Source organism: Sinocyclocheilus grahami, unplaced genomic scaffold, assembly GCF_001515645.1.
Source record: "Sinocyclocheilus grahami isolate Dianchi unplaced genomic scaffold, SAMN03320097.WGS_v1.1 scaffold1863.1, whole genome shotgun sequence".
NCBI lineage: Eukaryota > Metazoa > Chordata > Actinopteri > Cypriniformes > Cyprinidae > Sinocyclocheilus > Sinocyclocheilus grahami.
The window spans coordinates 50,017-69,985 of record NW_015507042.1 but is presented as its reverse complement, the minus strand read 5'-3'; the positions used below and the strand labels follow the sequence as shown (position 1 = coordinate 69,985).

At 37.5% G+C, this 19,969-nt stretch overlaps 2 protein-coding genes across 2 annotated transcripts in view; both read left to right on the top strand.

Moving 5' to 3' along the window:
• Positions 1 to 11,230, top strand: part of LOC107573079 (inositol 1,4,5-trisphosphate receptor type 1-like) — a gene marked incomplete at its 5' end in the record, with an annotated part of 94,693 nt that extends 83,463 nt beyond the window's left edge. Inside the window, 2 exons of the mRNA XM_016259518.1 lie at positions 4,923 to 5,084; positions 10,107 to 11,230. Of these exons, the coding sequence (XP_016115004.1) occupies positions 4,923 to 5,084; positions 10,107 to 10,193 (249 nt within the window). The remainder of the gene's footprint in view (positions 1 to 4,922; positions 5,085 to 10,106) is intronic.
• Positions 11,231 to 16,601: 5,371 nt separating this feature from the next.
• On the top strand, positions 16,602 to 19,969 carry LOC107573081 (class E basic helix-loop-helix protein 40-like). The gene is made up of 5 exons (XM_016259521.1): positions 16,602 to 17,007; positions 17,101 to 17,164; positions 17,344 to 17,451; positions 17,843 to 17,966; positions 18,192 to 19,969. Exons 1-5 carry the CDS (start codon positions 16,931 to 16,933, stop codon positions 19,028 to 19,030), a joined length of 1,212 nt encoding a protein of 403 aa, XP_016115007.1. The 5' UTR covers positions 16,602 to 16,930; the 3' UTR covers positions 19,031 to 19,969.

Sequence of the window (19,969 nt, the reverse complement as noted above, 5' to 3'; positions counted from 1 at the left end):
GCTGCTGTTGCTGCTCAGACCACAGAGCATCCTGTCTTAGTGTGTAGGCTCTTGTGGTATTAGTAATGAAATTCACACTTCCCTCATTTCCATTGAAGCAGCAGATACAGTTGAAATTGATGTGGCTAGAGCGCTCACACATTTACTGGCAATGCTGTCAAGTGTAAACAAAGCTTAGGAAATAGAGGTTTAAGAGGGGGCTGTTTCGGACGCACGAACGTGCACAAACACACCCAAATAAGTGTGAAACCAAAGCAGCACTTTAAAAGACGCATATGTTACATTTGCCCCTTTTTCCGTCATGCCGGATAAAGCGAATGAGTGCTGTTATAGATTCTTCATTATAGAGACAGTACAGAATTTTTTTTTAAATCATTTAGTATTTATTGCACTCACCCTCATGTCTTTCCAAACCTGTATCATTTCTTTCTTCTGTGGAACATAAAGATATTTCAAGTGTTATGTATTTCGAGTATTATGTTTTTTTCCCTCCACACAGAGGAAGTCAATGGTAACAACAATGTTTTGTTACTAACACTCTTCATAATATCTTCATGTGATCATATATGATGACACAATATTTGGATGAACTGTCCCTTTTAAGGAATTTTTTGTTTTTTTTACATAGAAGTAGTTGTAGTTCTCATTTCTGTAGAAGTAAGACCAGAGGAAGTGAGTATTTTAGTGTAGGTTGTGATTCAGACATGCCACTATATCCTCTAGATTTATATCCAGCATTAGAGACTGTGGTTTTTAAATTTGTTGGTTGTTTGGAGAAATGGGATCATGAAAAATAGCTTAAAGATTTGTTAAACATCCGCTTACAAAATATCATATTATAAATGTTGGTTTTACTTCAACCAACAACAGAAGTAGTTACAGAAATTCCCCAATATTTTACATTTAAATGTTTGTGTTTTATGTTTATTTTTCAAAAAAAAAATATTTGCTAAAAGTTTGCTTATGCTTTGCTATATCTCCGTAATCACATTTAATTGCAATTCTGAGAAAAACGCTGACCCGGTCTCTGGTTGTGAATTATTTATATATTTATTTATTTACTTTTTGAGTTATACATGTTGTATTTTACTTTTTTATTTGTTTATGTGATGTGTTTGTTTCATGAAACATTTTATTTTTATTTATTCAAAAGATAAACTATACTAAATAGAAATAAGTTAAGAACGCATATTTAGGATTTGTTGGTTATTTCGATTATTTTCGTTATTTGGTTATTTTATATTTTATAAATGTGTTATTCATATTATTTTACTTATTTTACGTGTTTTTCACTAGGTGCTATAGGTTTCTCTAATTAAATAAAGCTATATTCAGGAGTGTAAAAGCTCAATTTGAGTTTGTAGGTCGTCGGTCTACGTAATATACCCGCTATGAGGTTGGAGGAACTATGTTAGTCTGAACAGTGGGTGACATTGGCTTCATCATTTGACTGATTTCAAAAGCAGACTCAGTCAGGGTGAAACAGGTCTGATTAGCGATAACAGCGTGTGCCTCTGTGATGACGATGACGAAACCAGCTGACAGCTGGGCTCCATGCACAGACGACAGTGTTTGTGGGCGGAGGTAAACACAAACCTCAACATCTGTGGCAGCAGGAAGTGAGTGCACACGCACTCCTCTCTTTTTCTCAGAATGAGGGCGAGCATTACCTGTGATTTTCCCCAGTGCCTGAGTGGAACCGTCTGTCTGAAGTCTGAGCACACGGCCCGTCTGTGATTTCTGAGACAAGGGGACTTCTCTGCACCTGCAGCCTGAATGGCCTCTGTCTCTGTTTCTGTCACATAGACATGCATAAGCGGGTAGCTGACAAAATTACATATGCATGAACTGTTTTCCCCTATTATTTTAGGTTAAAGTTCAAATAAATGTTCAAGGGAAAGTGTTTATTTTTAGATGCTATGATTGCTCACCATTTCCTATGGAAGCTGTGTTCTGCCTCAGTAAATATTAAATGTAATTATGATTTTATTTCTCACAATTGTAATTTTATGTATGTATCTTTCTTATTTTTTTTTTTCAACACTGCTTTTAAAACAAGCTTTTCTGTATAATACTTTCTTCTATTGGGGATAGTCAAATATAAGTGAGCCGTTTGTTGGTTGAATTCACTTCTCTATTGCTTTCAAAAATATTGCTTTGTTTATTCAAATGCTCAATTTACGGCTAAAGCCAGCGATGCTACTTTGAGGTGGGACTATCTGTTTAATTGACCAATGACAGACAAGGGGAGTGTTCTGGAAACCTGCTTGAAACAGTCATTATTTTTGCAGTTGTCATTGCTGGATTCAGAAATGAAGTTTTCATGTGAGAAATTGTGGTTTTCCTTCAAACAACAACAAAAATAGCTCTTTAAAATTTATATTCAGTGTCAGAGTTTCCTTTCCTTTCCTTTCCTTTCCTTTCCTTTCCTTTCCTTTCCTTTCCTTTCCTTTCCTTTCCTTTCCTTTCCTTTCCCTTCCTTTCCCTTCCTTTCCCTTCCTTTCCCTTCCTTTCCCTTCCTTTCCCTTCCTTTCCCTTCCTTTCCCTTCCTTTCCCTTCCCTTCCCTTCCCTTCCCCTCCCCTCCCCAGATTTTTATAAAAAGCGTAAATATTCCCCAATTTACCAATAGCAGACAAGGAGAGTATTTTGAAAAGCCTGCTTGAAAACAGTCATTGTCATTACTATACATACTTTTTACATTTGCAACAACAACAAAAAATTGTCCTGCGGTATGCAGAAACATTCCAGGTATCCCATGCAGTCTATCAAGGAATATGAGAAGCCAAAAACTTCATGCATAGTAGTTATAAATAGAAAGAATTCTGTTTAAAATAGCTTTAGATGATGTATAGCATGTCACAGCGATTTTGTCATGATAACTGCTAGAGGATCTCGCTGACTTCCTTACAGGATATGAAAAAAATATGTTCACAAACCTCTGTAGTCTGGACTTGTCTGTCTGCAGGCCCAAGTTCATTTCAAAAACGTGTGCGTTTGTGTGTGTGCGTGCGTGTGTGTGCACAAGTGGACCAGCGAAGTAGGAAGTGTCTGAGCAAAGAATGGCGTGTTCTTTGGCCAGAATCCTTTTAACATTATATCTTTTTTTCCTGCTACTGTTAGAATCCCTCTCGTCCTTATTAGGAGCTGCGTTTGACCTCTCCCACCAGTCACAAGTCAGACATTCCGAAATCACATTTGGCTGGGGTTGGAGCTTGTAGACTCCCACTGTAGTCTATGATTGCTTGTTGTACTATAAAGCATTCTGAGATATTGCAACAAAAGAACATGGCTAGTTCATTAAGAACTTTTTGTCCCAGTCACAGCCCACAAAATCACTGAAAAAGTCAAATATAAACTCGGTACATTATATTTGCCTGTGTAAAACTCACAGTCATGCTAGTCGACAGAGGGAACAATGTGTTTTTAATGTGCTGCTATGCAGTAGTTTGGCTTAGAAGGCACCACTAATACAATTATTTAAAAAAATAATAATGTAAAGGTCATATTAGTTCAGTAAAATTTTCATATATTTTTATTTTGCCCTGTGGTAGCAGGAAAATGGTGCTTCCACATTTCTCCTTAATATTAGTTTTTTTTCATGCCAGCTGTGAGGTTGTTTTGGATGTTTTCTCCATCATAGGTTTGCTTTCATCTCGCGGTCAGAGACTGTTTTTAGTGTTTCACTTGATGAAATTAGTGTGTGTAATGTCAAAAATTGCGACGGTAGATTTCTCCTTGTTGAAAAATTGCATGCCAATTAGAGAGAAAAATAGTACTCCGTGTTATCTGAGGGTGAGGCTGTCCACATGCTCATGTGACTTTGATACTGCATTTCCTTAGTTTGCTGTAATCATATTACACATAGGAAATTTTGTCTGATGTAAGTAGACATATTCTTATAAACGGAGAGATAATGAGGGAATGAGAGGTGGAGGAGAACATGACTTCAAGTGCACCATTAGTTAATGTCTGATTTCAAGAATGGTATGTGGAAATCTAGTGGAGGATGTTTGGAAAGTGTTTTGGAAGGAAAAAATTAAGAAACTGAGCAATTAAATCATACAACAGACACTGAATAATGCTTCAACTGTCAGGCCAATAGTTCATGTAAAGTGACCCAAATAAGTCAGACTTAATATATGAATAAAGCTTTATTCAGTAACAAAATATCAAACATATGCTGCTAGAACTTAGAACTAACTTCACTTTTCTGTGCCATTTTTGCACCATTTGGTGATTTTTAGTGGATGTATACAGTCAGTGTCCCACAAATTCACACAGGTGGAGTTAATCATATTAACTATGAACATATGAATATACTGTATGAAGTATAGTTTTATCATTTAAGACTTAATTAATTAAGTGTCCAAGTACTTTACATTTGTACATTTTAAAATTACACTACCATTCAAAAATTTGGGGTTGGAAATATTTTTTTATGTTTATGAAAGTCTCTTATGCTCAGGCTGCGTTTATTAAAAAAAAAAAAACAGTAATATTGTATTTATTTATATTTATGTATTATTTATATAATTAAAATAACTGTTTTTATTTAAATGTATATATATTTTAATACCCAGTCTTCAGTGTCACATGATCCTTCAGAAATCATTCTAATATAATATCTAATAAAAAAAATTAAAATGATCAATGTTGAAAACCGTTGTGCTGTCTATTATTTAGTGGAAAATGTGATAAATTTTTTTCAGGATTCTTTAATGAATAGAAATATTAATTAAATAGAAATCTTTGATATTTGATTACAAATGTCTTTACTGTCACTTTTGATCTATTTAATGCATGCACATTTTTGAACAGTATATGAATTTATAACTACTGAAGGTACACTATTCAGTGATGTGCAGCTTTATATATAATAATAGTATGCTACCAAAAACATTAACGTCTAATATTCCAACAGGAACACAACTTGGACTGGTTTCCACGGATGCGGGCCATGTCGCTGGTTAGCAGTGACGCAGAGGGCGAACAGAACGAGATCAGGAATCTTCAGGAGAAACTTGAATCCACCATGAAGCTCGTCTTGAATCTCTCATGCCAACTCACTGAACTGAAAGAACAGGTGAGTGATGAAGCTTTGGGACTGATGTCAGAACATTATATCCATTCTGCTAGTTCTTCACGCCCCGATGAGGTTGAAGTGTAGTCTTGACCCTTTAAGCTGTTTAAATGGACTTCACAGACTAGAATTTAAGTTGGGTGTGAGTGAAACAAGGCCTTCAAGGTCAGTCAGCATGAGACCACAGCCTCTTCAAGGTTCAATTAGACCAAAGGGCAATGAGTCATTCCTGTCTGTCTTTCTCTCTGCCTTCAGCTCGTGGTATTTAAAATGATGTTTCAACTGCGTCACGAGGCCAAGTGTTGTTTCACTTTTATTCAGCCGCATTGTCGTCCAGATGAAGTTCTGCGAACTCGAGCTTGTTTGTTTCCACAGATAAACAGTCTAACTCGCATAGATGAATACGATAAAGTGGGTCATTGAGTTAGACGCGCATATTTTGATTTGGTGGAAATATGCGTAATGGGATTTGCTGTCATGTCGTTGATTTCTTGTAAATAGTGTCGAATTAACACCATCTTGAGGTGTGCAGCCACATAAAATGGGAAGTGTCTACAGGGAAGTTTTTTTTTCTTCTGTACTCCAGACAGGGGGAAAGGTCATTGTTTGGCTAAAAGAAGACAAAGCAAGTAAAACCCAACAAACTTTCACTATTTATTCTGCGTCAATGCGGTGGTTACACGTGTCGGGACCAGTTTTGCTTTTCCCTTTCTTACGTTAAACTTAGAGAGAATGATAGCATGGGTTGCCCAGAAAATATTTGAAAATTAATTATTTGTTTTTCCATTTGTTGTTCATTAATTGTTGATAATCTTGGGCTGTATTTTCAGTCTATGATCTGGTTTTTCTCCACTATTTTTGCTATCATACACTCTATTCTGATGGGAAAAAAGTGTAAATAAGACAAAATCAGAAATCAAAAATTCAAGTCTTCATAACTACAATAAATAAAACAAAATTTTTATTTTTTTTAAAGACATTCGGGCCCCAAAAGCACCATTTATATGAGAATTGTTTAACAATACACCATAGAATTTATGAATTTATAATTTATACTCATGTAACCAAAACAAAAACATAAAATTACATTCTAAAAATATAATCAAAGATATATTCACTTGAATTAATTGATGTATTCCAAACACTTTTGATCTGCAGTCTTATGCTTAAATGCTTGACATAATTTAAACATTAATAAATATATATTTTGCCTGTGTATGAAATGACACACAAACAAACTAACAAACTGCTTAGATTTGATTGTCACGTCTCAAGATTATTCCATACTGTGATCTATTTGACTCAAAGCACAAGTGCAACCATGTGATGTCCTTCCCAGTATTCCCTCATGTGACACGAATGGGTGTTTTTGGTGTGGGCTTAAATCTAGGCAGGATCTAATGTGGTATTTCAGCTCTAAAGCTTTTTTTATCTCAGATGTTTATTGTTAATGTTGTTGGATTACAGATCCGGTTGTGATAAACTGCAGTTAACGGCTCCCTATATGGAGTCACATTAGCAGGAGGAGCGAGCAGAGCCACTTACCTTTAAATGGCTGTGTGATTGTTTAGTAGTATGAGGTATTTCCTGTGGACATCAACTTTAATATACACATGCGTGAGTGTTTTTGGCTCACTTTTGCAGCTGTTGAGTCAGAGTAGGGGATTTTGGTATAGACGGTGTGAATTTCAGTGGAACTGCGTACGTGAGCATGAGTGTGTGTTAGTGTGTGTTGTAGCACAGTTACACAACACTGCATGACATTGCTCCAAATGCTCCATTTTATTTTCCCAGAAGCTTTTTTATAAGACAGCACACACACACACACTGTTGTGTTATGAGGTCATAACCAGAGCAACATGAAGGGACACACAGAATGCATCACTGCATGACATGCCTGATCTGTGGGAGAGACAGGAAGGAGATGAGGAAGATTTCAAATGAACAATAAACTGCAGATTTTTTTTAATGATGCCACAAAGGAAGCAAAAACTGTATAGTGAGATTTAACTGTATTTTCAGAGTTACTTTTACATATTTAACTTTTACTTCTTTGTATTTTTACATATTTGGATTTACTATACAAATATATGTGTCAATCTATCTATATGAAACTATACTGTATATTCAGATTTGTTTTTATAGATAACTGTATTTTTATTTACTTTCACACATTTTACATTTACTTATTGATATATATATATGGAAAAATATGTATATGCATGTATGTGTGTGTATATATATATATTTACATATTTGGATTTACAATGTATCTATATATATATATATATATGAAACTGTATATTCAGATTTAGCTATATTTTAATGTAATACATATCATTTCTTATAATACATAACACACACACACACATATATATATTTACATTTACTATCATCAATCACAACTCCAAGGTTTCTAGCTGTTTTTGAAGGAGTTATGGTTGATGAGCCTAACTGGATGGTGAAATTCTGATAAAGTGATGGGTTTGTTGAAACCACAAGCAGTTCTTTATATATTTTTCTATATATATATATATATACATGTAAATGTAAAAATTTGTACAATTTGTAAAAGTAACTGAAAATACAGTTAAATCTGAATATATTGTATACATCAGTTTCATATAGATAGATAAAATATCAAAAACATTTCCATTTTTCACATTTTTTGTGAATATATATTCTTATATGTACGGTAGGGCTGTGTATTGCCAGCAAAGTCACGATACGATAAGTATCACGATACAGTGGCCACAATATGATTTCACCTTAGCAGAATTTATAAAATAGCTGATTATTAAGCACTGCACACTATAGGGCCATTGCTAACTATAGACAGAACAGGCAGTTGACTTATGCATTATGAAGGGCCTCCATAACTGTACAACAGAATAACAATATAGGTAATGGCATAGGTTTCATGTTAACATTGGGCACTCCCCACCAGGTACAATATTCTGATTGTTTGCATCTTGTTTTTAAACCCATAAATAATAATGTACCCATTCTAATAAATGTATATTGTAATGTACTCATTCTAATATATTAATAAAATCATCTTTACATTACTGGTAGGTAATCACACTCTCTATATTTAAAAAATAAAAATTAGAAGCGTTATGAACTAATGCGCTGCCTTCACTGTAGCTCACGCGCACACATTCAGTTACTCACACAGATCACACTGCGCACACACACAGACATTCTGCAACACAGCGCTGCCCCGCAGTTTTATCAGTAAAATATCTTAACCGCTGAAGAGCTACGTTATCTTTCTCAGCAAGGAGTTGGTAACATCATGGTTTCGGAAGCAATTGAAGCCACAGCTTCACTGTTAGAGAAATGCTGCAAAAATGGAGGAAATTCATACATAGACAGTCTGTCTCTCTCTCTCTCGTAAATGAACACTTGATGAATTACACTTTTCTGAGAATAGAATATCGAAGTGGAGATCGCTACTGCAAGCTTTCAGTTTTTTTTCAGAAAGCCAGTGCTTTTATCCACAGTGGAGAGAGAGCATGTGCACATGGTTGCCAGGCAGTGTTAATTTCGTTGACAAATAATTTTCATCATAATTCACCGACGATAACGAGCTAAAACTCTTTTTGAATGACAAAAACTATGACGTAAATCTATTGGAATTTTCGTCAACGAATAAAAACGAGACGAAAATGTTAGGGAGGGACGATTTGGTAAGAGATTCATTCAGAACGAATCTGCTGCGTGGTTCGGAGGTTAGATGTGTACATATGAACCGGCGGGACATAAGCTAACATACACTTGCTGCAATATGTGGGAGTAAGAGAAGAGCAGACATATGGATAAATCTGATGACGCAAGAGAGAACTCAATTCGGTCCGGTTTTCTGAGCGCACACACTGAAGCATACACACACAGAAAGCGCGTCTCACAGCGCGCGAGTACTCTTTCGCATCGCATGAACGGAGAATTACACACAAAATGATGTCGAATTGTCCATTTTGACGAGTATTCACATAAACAGTTGATTACGTCTTAAGTGAACGTAAACAGTAGGGAGAACGTGTATCAGTCCATTGCATCCATTGCAGCTGTGCATTCGATTTTAAAGGGACAGCAGCCTAATTTAGTTGCTATTGTCCGAGTCATTGATGTTAATCAAGCAACAACAGAAAGACAGAAAATCACTCACTGCTCTTGACTGAATCACTTTAGTAGCCCTAAAGATGAATCTAAATTTATTTATAGAAATAAATATGTCTGCTTGAAAGAATGAAGAATATGGTAAACAAGTTGCTATAAAGAATGCATAATTAGCCTATATAACCATTGGTATTTCATTAAAAAAAGACCATGTTCTTGTTCTTTATGAGAAGGGGTTTTATTCAATTTTAACATAAAGGCATGTTGTATGTCACCGCAGTTAAATCAGTGTCTATCTTGATGAAACCTTAATATCAAACTAGTTTGGAAATTTTAGAGAAATGCTTAAATGCACTGTAACTAAACCCATTAGATTTTAGCCGACTAAATTTACTGTAGATTTAGTCGACTAAAATCTTATGACATTTAGTCAACTAAAACTAAAAACAATTCAGATTACTAAAATATGACTAAAACTAAATGGCATTTTAGTCAAACGACTATGACTAAAACTAAATCAAAATATGCTGTCGAAATTAACACTGTTGCCAGGTTGACAAAAATAAATAACACACTTAGCAGATATTTCCGTATTGAGCAAGTGTGAAGCTCTGTTTCGGGGATTACTCCTCTTTATATCAGGCAACCCTGGTTGTGTTCGTCTGCGGCCAGATTAAACCTTGTTATAGCCTATATATTATACTCTATTCATTCTTTTTTAGAAATCTTGCACTTTTCTGTTTTAAACGCTGTTCTTGTATTCAAATTAAGCACGGTCCACTGATGCTGGTATCGAAACAGCTGTTTCTCAATCATCAAGTAATATGTGACGAATAGGAGATGAGAATTTATTTATTTTTAAATAATAATGATTATAACTACTTGTTGTGTTTGTTTTGACAGATGACAGAGCAGAGGAAGCAGAAACAGAGGATCGGTCTATTGGGACACCCCCAACACATGAACGTGAACCCCCAGCAGCCCGCCTGAACCCCTGTTCCACTGGCCAAGTGTCCTACAGCTGTCTCCTGCAGACATCAATCGCATCAGCCTTTCTGTGTGCGTGTGTATGAACGTGTGTGTGTGTGTGTCAAGATATCACAGACACATCATCACCACAACCTGCTGTGTACACCCAAAATAAATGGCTGTAGGCCACCAGGGAAGTTTAAAAGACTTTCGCCCCCTTCACATCCATTTGTGTGCCAAATGTTTCTGCGTGTTAAAGAGGAAGTGCATTTGCATCAATCACCTTTCACACGGTGAAAATGAGCTACACTAGAAACTGCACGACTTACAAACATGTGCTGCAGCCTGTAGATGCTGCTTGGACACACATCCTTCTGTATTGACCCATAGCAGTCAATATTTGATGTCTTATTTTTGTATTTTGTGCAATATTAATATTTTAATATGCAACTACATCTGTATATTATGTCTTAAAGGGACGGTGCAGTAATTTATTTTTCTTTGGTTCTTTTGCTTTATGATTGTAATGAAGTACATTAGAGACCAGGTACTTGTAGGAATACTGTTTGCAAAGTCAAGTTTGACGACAGATACGATATACGTATATGGGGAAAAACAGCCTTTTTCGTATTTAAGTTAATTTATTTATATCAACATGCTTAAAGGAGATGCTTATGCGAATGCTGCCAATTTAGAGTTCTTTAATTCTCATGAATAAAATCAGGTTCTGTTTGGTATTTAGGAGCTCTTTATGAAGCTTTTTGTTTGTGCTGTCAGATTTATGGCCTTAGAAGTCATATACAAAGTAATAATAGATGAACTGTTCAGGCAGTTAAGATTTTTTTTCCCTTAAAATAATGCACTAAAATAATTGAACTCGTATCATCCTGTCATTATAGAGCCATGTTATTTGTGCCGTTGTATATTCCTGCAACTCAGAAGGTGAAGCGCAGGCAGACAAAAGCAATCTTTGTCAAGTTTTCTTCTGTAATCAGTCACATTTTTCTAGACAATTTTCATCTTTTAGCTGAGCAAGGCAGGTCACTTTCTTAATACTATCCTATTGTATTTTTCTTGTTATACATGTATGTATGTTGGCAGGTCTTTGCTTTTATATAGAGAGATATTGTTTCATAGCATCTGAATAATTAACAGCACTGTTTTCTGAAAAATAAGCCTACAGTACTACTGATTTAATAGGTTTATATATATATATATATATATATATATATATATATATATATATATATATATATATATATATATATAATTCTATGAGACTGTAAAATAATTTAGTGATATTTAATAAAATATGCATTTCTTGTTCGAAGGACCAGAACTGAAATATAGTTTTTGAATTATTATTATTCATTTATTTTTATTTTTTTTGTGGTTTAAAAAAATGGATGTATTTTGTCTTTTGACAGTAAAAAGGGGACATTAATGTTAAATATCAATAATTCTGCTCTTTGTTTTACATTGTTATTTTATTTCGTTTATTATTAATACTAGCTGTCATCCAGAATAGTAAGTGCCTACACACAATGTGTACATTTCATTGGTACAAAAAAAAATGATTGCCTATATGTGTAGATTGATGACTGTATAATTGTACAGCTTTCCTATGTCATGACCTTGTATTCACCCTGGTCAACGCAAAGGAAGTTAAGCTTGTTAAGAATTCAAGCGGATAGGAGCCGGCAGCCCATGCTTCTCTAAGGCAATGCACTTTCTGTGACCTTTCATGTCGATCTGCAAAAGAGGTAAAAAGCTGTTTTCCACACACTGCTGACACTCGTATTAATGTGCTTGTGAGTCGTAGACAGAGCAGCTTTGTATGTAGTACCAAGTCAGATTGGAGAGTCCCAAATCGATTTCAAGGTAAAACACTGAGGTATAACTTTGCTGTTGTCTGTAAAAACTGCAGAAGTGTGACTTAAGTGTCAGACGGGTACCTTAAATGTTGAATTATTGACACTTGACAGCGTCGTCAGAAGTATCGCTCTAAAATCCCCCTTTGTGAAGTGCAACATCAGACTGAAACCTTCCACGACTTAAATGACATTTGTGAAATAAAATGAACCGATGCAAAGGCAGAAGAAGGAAAATATGAGTGGGAACCATCAGTTTAGTAAGAAATAGGACATTTTTGAAGCTTTAATATGTCCAGTGTGGGTCTGTGAGTGCCACTTTCCTTCTGTGCTTTTAGTAAGCTTATTATTAAGTTAATATGCGAGCTATTTTAACTGTGAGCCTCAGGACATTGTGCACGCTTCTCATTTAACCAGCAAGGTATGAGCACGATGATCTATTAGTTATTTTTGTACTTCAATATGTCTGTAATATTTTGTTCAAATGTCCTAACCAGTGCTAGTTATAAAGAACAATTAAATGGACAATTAGGTAGAAAAAATGAGGTCACACTGTACTTTACACTAACTCTTGTATTATGTTAACATTCTAGGTATGATCATTGCTCTGTCAAACTGACCCTAATTAGATACAGTACAACTCACTAAAAATCCCATTTTGAGGAGGGGGTATTAAAGGTTCTCGTATGTGAGAACCTTTTCATACAACTCACATATGTGACCCTGGAGCACAAAAGCAGTCTTAAGTCGCTGGGGTATATTTGCAGCAATAGCCAGAAATACATTGTATGGGTCAAAACTATTGATTATTCTTTTATGCCAAAAATCATTAGGATATTATGTAAAGATCATGTTCCATGAAGATATTTTGTAAATTTCGTACTGTACATATTTTAAAACTTAATATTTGATTAGTAATATGCATTGCTAAGAACTTCATTTGGACAACCTTAAAGGCTATTTTCTCAATATTTTGATTTTTTTTACACCCTCAGATTCCAGATTTTCAGATCCAGTTGTATCTGGGCCAAATATCGTCCTAACAAACCATACATCAATGGAAAGCTTATTTGTTCAGCTTTCAGATGATGTATAAATCTCATTTTCGAAAAATTGACCCTTATGACTGGTTTTGTGGTCCAGGGTCCCATTTGTGAAAAAAATTCAAGTATGAATGTAGGATTTTTTTTTTCTCACAAATTGCAAATATTAAAGTATTTTGAAAATATTTGTATGTATTTCCCAGCAAGATTCGATTCCCAGCTAAATTCACGTGCATGCTATGAACTGAGAAAAATGTACACCTTCAAAGTAGCACACATTTCTTCGAATAAAAGTATCTGCCAAATGCATAAATGGTAAATGTAAAAACCTTCTGAGGGTCGAGAAACTGACATAAAATACATGTTTATATATATATATATATATGTGTGTGTGTGTGTGTGTGTGTGTGTGTGTGTGTGTGTTGTCTTTAACTATGAAACACACAGGACAAATTGAATTAACTGAAATAAGAATTAATGAAAAAGTGCAATTACATTCACACTAATGAACAATTTGTACTTTATATATGCTACTTGTAAATACAGTTTTAATATTGTTACTTTTTTAAACACTTGTATTTATATAATGGACACTAATGTAAAGTGTTCCCGAAATGCATTATCCCCTGATGACGTCTTTCTTAAAGCAATAACAACACTCCTAGATTTGCTATAGGTTAACATATGTGCGGTCAAATAAGGGGACTTTCCTTAATCGAAGAAAACAGCCCAAAAAAGACACGTAACACAGCATGAAACTGACTTGGCATTGAGACAGCAGGCTGTTTAAAACTAAACCACCCTAACAAACAGTTCAGTTATCACATGATCTATTCAAATTCTTGTTCCACTTGTTGTATAATAAAAGTGACCAATATAAGGACCCACTGTGAAATTAAGCACTTAAAACACATTGCATTTGCAGTTTATTGCATTATGCTCCAAGTCTCCCGCACAAGCTTTTTAGGGTCGTGATGGGCTGTTCTAGTATGCTTTTCTTCTTGGACTGTACGAGTGTCAGTGCATGCTCGAGAGAGTCAGTTCCAAGTAGCTATTAACTAACTGCGTATTAAGCACAGGTTGTTCATTTATATTACTCAGTATTTATGATATTAAGCATTAAAGTGTGACCACAATATTTTAAAGGACACATCACAAATCTGTTTTTGTCATTCCATTTCATCTGCAACCAAAATAGGCAATGCATGTAAGTTGTGTGTGTGTGTGTGTGTGTGTGTGTGTGTGTGTGTTGTCTTTAACTATGAAACACACAGGACAAATTGAATTAACTGAAATAAGAATTAATGAAAAAGTGCAATTACATTCACACTAATGAACAATTTGTACTTTATATATGCTACTTGTAAATACAGTTTTAATATTGTTACTTTTTTAAACACTTGTATTTATATAATGGACACTAATGTAAAGTGTTCCCGAAATGCATTATCCCCTGATGACGTCTTTCTTAAAGCAATAACAACACTCCTAGATTTGCTATAGGTTAACATATGTGCGGTCAAATAAGGGGACTTTCCTTAATCGAAGAAAACAGCCCAAAAAAGACACGTAACACAGCATGAAACTGACTTGGCATTGAGACAGCAGGCTGTTTAAAACTAAACCACCCTAACAAACAGTTCAGTTATCACATGATCTATTCAAATTCTTGTTCCACTTCCACTGTATAATAAAAGTGACCAATATAAGGACCCACTGTGAAATTAAGCACTTAAAACACATTGCATTTGCAGTTTATTGCATTATGCTCCAAGTCTCCCGCACAAGCTTTTTAGGGTCGTGATGGGCTGTTCTAGTATGCTTTTCTTCTTGGACTGTACGAGTGTCAGTGCATGCTCGAGAGAGTCAGTTCCAAGTAGCTATTAACTAACTGCGTATTAAGCACAGGTTGTTCATTTATATTACTCAGTATTTATGATATTAAGCATTAAAGTGTGACCACAATATTTTAAAGGACACATCACAAATCTGTTTTTGTCATTCCATTTCATCTGCAACCAAAATAGGCAATGCATGTAAGTGACTGAAGGAAGTGTCTCTGTGCTGAAGGATGATGTGTCACCCTGTTGCTGCACTTCGAGAGATAAAAAAATAATAATGACCAAACTCCCACTACTTTCCATCAATTCGATTGGGCTTTGAATTATTAAATGTATTTTGTGAGCAGACTTCCAAACCTCAGTGCGACTTCTAGCAGTTCTTCATGCACAGACGGTCACATTTTCCTTGCATGTTTTATTTATTCGAATGAATGACTCCTACATCAAGCATTCAACTCAATCAACAAATTGTTTTATTTATTATTAAATGAGTTTAATGTTGTGGGAGAAAACAACATAAACCAAACTCGTTTATTTACTCATCTGGCATCGTATGCATCACATTGTTTTTCAGGTTGATAAATAATTTGAGCAGCATGTACAGTAACATGGATCTAGCAAAGTACATTCTACCTAATTATTTACAGGTGGACTTCAACACGCAGCAGCATTTCAAAGACTGTATTTGATGCATGCGCGTTATTTACAGTTAAACAGCGCGCAAGAGCAGCGCCTCCGCAACCTTTCTCATCAGAGCGCGCGCGCCTGGCTGATTCTGAATAGAGCTCGAGCTGCTCGGTGCTAAAATAGACGGGTGACGTCAGTCCCGGGGATTCATTCGGTCCTCCGCCTCCGCCCTCTCCCTGCGCCGCCATGAGGAGTTCAACGTGACCGCCGCCGAGTACAACCGGCCACAACAAACCGAGGCGCAGCACGAGAGCCATGAGCGGCTGCACGTGGAACGCCAAATGCTCCCGGTGTGAAATAACGGCGAGATAGTTCCCGCGCGCATCTGTTACTATATTGTGTAACCATGACAACAGTGCCGAGCTAGTTCATGTGCCAGCATCATGTCAGGGGGATTTTGTTAATGAATACTTGCATTATATTGACGGAGCAACAGGTGCTCTGGACATTATTCATCTGCCGTCCGTTTCTTTCTAGAAGCTTCTACCGCACGCTTGAATTCAGGCCCGTGCGTGTGTGTGTGTGTGTGTGTGTGAAACAATAAGTGCTTGTTTGTAAAGCAATATAATCCTTTATGCAAACACAGCTCGCACTGGAGAGGAAATATTTGCTGAATTCGAGAGAATATCAAAAAACTCAAATATTTTACAGTATGTTTAATTTTAAGTAACAATCAAAATATACATATACATACAAAAAAAAAAAAAATATATATATATATATATATATATATATATAGACTATACGAATAACTTTATTTCGAACATGTAGAAATAATGCAGTAAATACACACACACACACACACACACACACACACACACATATTGTATATATACAAGGCGCTCATAACACCGTAGACTGACACGTTCCTGAGACGAGCTGTTATTGTGCGCTCAGAGAGAGAGAGAGAGAGAGAGAGAGAGAGAGCGTGGTGGGACACGGGACACGGGAAGGCGGGCGGTCTGCTGTAGATGGGTAGAGCTCTGAAAGCGCCGTCACACACGTGAAGCTCATGTGACTCGAGACGTGTCTGCAGTCACAGGGTTTATTTAACACGTACTTCAAATCCACCCACATACACTCATTTAACCAGCACCGGAGCCCACAAACGCCTCTTGCACATCCACCTCACAACAACATCAGTTCTGCGTCCTAGTTTTGAGACACCATATCTGGAACCAAAACGACTTCACTCGAGGGAAATACATGTGGACTTTTATGAGAGAGTAACGGATCTGCTTTTTATTTTTATATTAAACACATATTTTTTAATTCTACCCTATTCTTACATTAGTAAGACATATTAATAGGGTAAAATGGAAAGGATTACCAGTGCTCAGCCTCCTCCGTGCATGGCCAAACACGCCTCGCTGGATATCTCTGACATGCAAGGGTAAGTCAGACTCCAGAAGCTGCGTATTTATGTCTCTGAAAGCTTTCCAGAGAGCTAGATTTCTTATTGCCTGTATTTTATTATATTTTATAGAATGGACTTTCCCATGTACGTGTATAAACCCCGGCGGGGAATGAAGCGCAGTGAGGACAGTAAGGTACGAAATGCGCAATTACGCACACATGTGATTGCGCACACTGTTACTTGCCACTTTTGTTTAATATCAATCTAATTTACTGTTATAAACCAGATTTAAACTTCACATTTTTGTATAGTTTTGGTTTGTTTTTTTTCTCGCATGGAAATTAACATAACATTTCAATAATTAACCTCCAGGATACGTACAAATTGCCTCATCGATTGATCGAGAAGAAAAGGAGGGACAGAATTAACGAGTGCATCGCGCAGTTGAAGGATTTGCTGCCCGAACACCTTAAACTCACTGTAAGTAATATGGGAGTGGATGGGCTCACCTCACTATGTTGTAGTATAAAGCGCCACCTGCTTGTTGATTATGAATAAATCATGTTTGTCCTGCTTTTGGATCAGTCACCCTCTTGTAATGTGCATGAAATACATTTTTAATATATACAGCCTGTAAACATCCTAATTAAATTTTCGGCACTCCATATCGTGAATCTGGCTTTAGTCAACAAGGCATGTTAGATTTTCATTTGGAGTGTTTGAATATTACTTACACGTACATGTGCATGCACTGGTGAGCGGAGAGGAGTGTCTTAGTTCCTGCTCAGCGCAGGTTTGTCCTCTCTAAAACACTGCAGAGAGTGTTACATAAGAAAGATCAACATGCTTATCTGGGTTCTTCCTGTTTTAGACTCTGGGACACTTGGAGAAGGCTGTTGTGTTGGAGCTCACGCTCAAGCATGTGAAAGCTCTTAACAACCTCCTGGAGCAGCAGCAACAGAAGATCATTTCCTTGCAGAATGGAATGCAAATCGGTGAGTTTTCGGGCCATGCAAAAAGGGCAACATACTAAAAATGTTACCGTTTCACAGGAAGCGGCCCCGCTGAACTTTTCCCCTCCCCATTCGTTAGTTTTCGAGTGCATTACAAAATAAAGAACCTGAGACACACTTACGCAACACAGCAAATGATCTGGCCTTCAGTACTGTTGTGAAGGAAAATGTCGGCGTGGTTTCTAACCCTTATTGGTTTTATTGCAGGTGAACAGGGCAGTGGGCACTCGGAAAACAGCGAGGAGATGTTCCATTCCGGGTTCCACTTGTGTGCCAAGGAGGTTCTTCAGTTCCTGGCCAACCAGGAGACCGTGCATGACCTGACACCTTCTCACATAATCAACCACCTTCAAAAAGTGGCATCTGAGCTCATTCAAAGCCCACCAAGCCCTCGTCTGGATGAGCCCACTCCCAAAGCTCAAGAAAGCAGAGAGAAACCGGCAAGCCCACAGCCGAAAGCAGCAGAGGGCCACGCTAAAAACTGTGTGCCCGTTATACAAAGGACTTATCCCCACAGCAGTGAGCAAAGCGGGAGCGATACGGATACCGACAGCGGCTACGGGGGTGAGCTTGAGAAGCGTGAACTGAATGCCCAGCGGCTGATCTACTACGGCAAAGATGCTGGAGATCTCAAGTACAGCGGCAGCATTAAAGAAGAGCTGGATGAGCCACAGGCCAAGCGGCAGAGGTCCGACTCTTCAGAAGACGAATCTCTGTCAGGGCACGACGTAGTGAGTGGCCACAGCCCCTACGTGAACTTTTCTCCACACCAGCCCCTTTGCATGCCCTTCTACCTCTTTCCAACCGGAGCGGCCGCTGCATACTTGCCCATGCTGGAGAAGTGCTGGTACCCGGGAACCATGCCTGTATTGTACCCAGGACTCGGCGGCTCCCCGGTGGGTATGTCCCCTGAGAAACTCCCCTCGTCCTTGGTCATGTCCTCAAGAGTGGGTTCCCCCATCACCACTCCGACCTCCATGGACTCACCTGCACTCCTGCAGGCCCTGAAACAAGTTCCCCCGTTAAACCTGGAAACCAAAGACTGAGGACTCACTCTGGGGTCCGCCAATAGCCTACTCTCTGAATGTTTGGGTCTTGAGAGTGGACTTCCCTGCTGCATAAGCTCCCGAAGAGGGTTCGGTTGAAGAGGGCAAGAAGGCAAAGTTCAAAGACGCGCCCTCAAGTACGGCAAACAGCTGTTCTGATTCCTTTCAGACGTACGACGGCCTCCCTTCAACCGCAGAGACACGCACACACACACACACACTCTTATCAACTTCCTCCACAACCAGCAGACACACAACTAGAGATGGAACGGTCCGCGTGGATGCAGACGGGTAAAGGAGGCCCTGTGCAAAGCACTGTGAGACACTGTGAAGAAGGTCAAAATGAGGACAGTGAGCTCTGTCGTTCGAGAGAAAGGACCTGGGGTGGGCGAACGGCTGCTCTCTGCACTTATGCCGAATGTTAAGTTAAAAACAATACAAAACAATAACCCAGAATGTGACTTGCAGATGGTCCCCCAATGTTAAGGACTTTGCCCTTTGCACAAGCACCTTTTCATTTGTTGAATGTAAACGAAAAAGTCATTTTTGTAATAAAACAACACCCCTGTAGATGCTGCTTTTTTGGACATTTCTCTGCGCCGTGGATGCTTGATCAGGAAGCTCCACTCTCTTCTGCTTCTGTGACTGCTTTAACCTATAAGAACCGTCCTTTTAGACTAGAATGCTACCAAATAAATGTCTTTGCTTTTGTTGACCGGAGCACACGGCGTGCACGTTTCTCTTCTCGCGCTCACCTGAGTTTCCTTGCATAAACAAGGACGCCATTGACCCCTGAGACGTGACGCTCGTGTAAATGTCACGTAATCACGACTCCGCTGTAGCTTTTGAGTTTCTCATCCATTCGTGCATGTAGGTGAAGTTGTTGTGAGGTAACTGCTTTGTGTAATTATTTTGTTTATACTACTTGTACATCTGTAT

Excerpts from the sequence above, each read along its gene's own strand:
- LOC107573081 (XM_016259521.1), top strand. The coding sequence starts at position 16,931 with ATGGAAAGGATTACCAGTGCTCAGCCTCCTCCGTGCATGGCCAAACAC. Across the intron at positions 17,008-17,100 it reads GATATCTCTGACATGCAAGG|AATGGACTTTCCCATGTACG; the intron begins GTAAGTCAGACT and ends TATATTTTATAG. Across the intron at positions 17,452-17,842 it reads CCGAACACCTTAAACTCACT|ACTCTGGGACACTTGGAGAA; the intron begins GTAAGTAATATG and ends TTCCTGTTTTAG.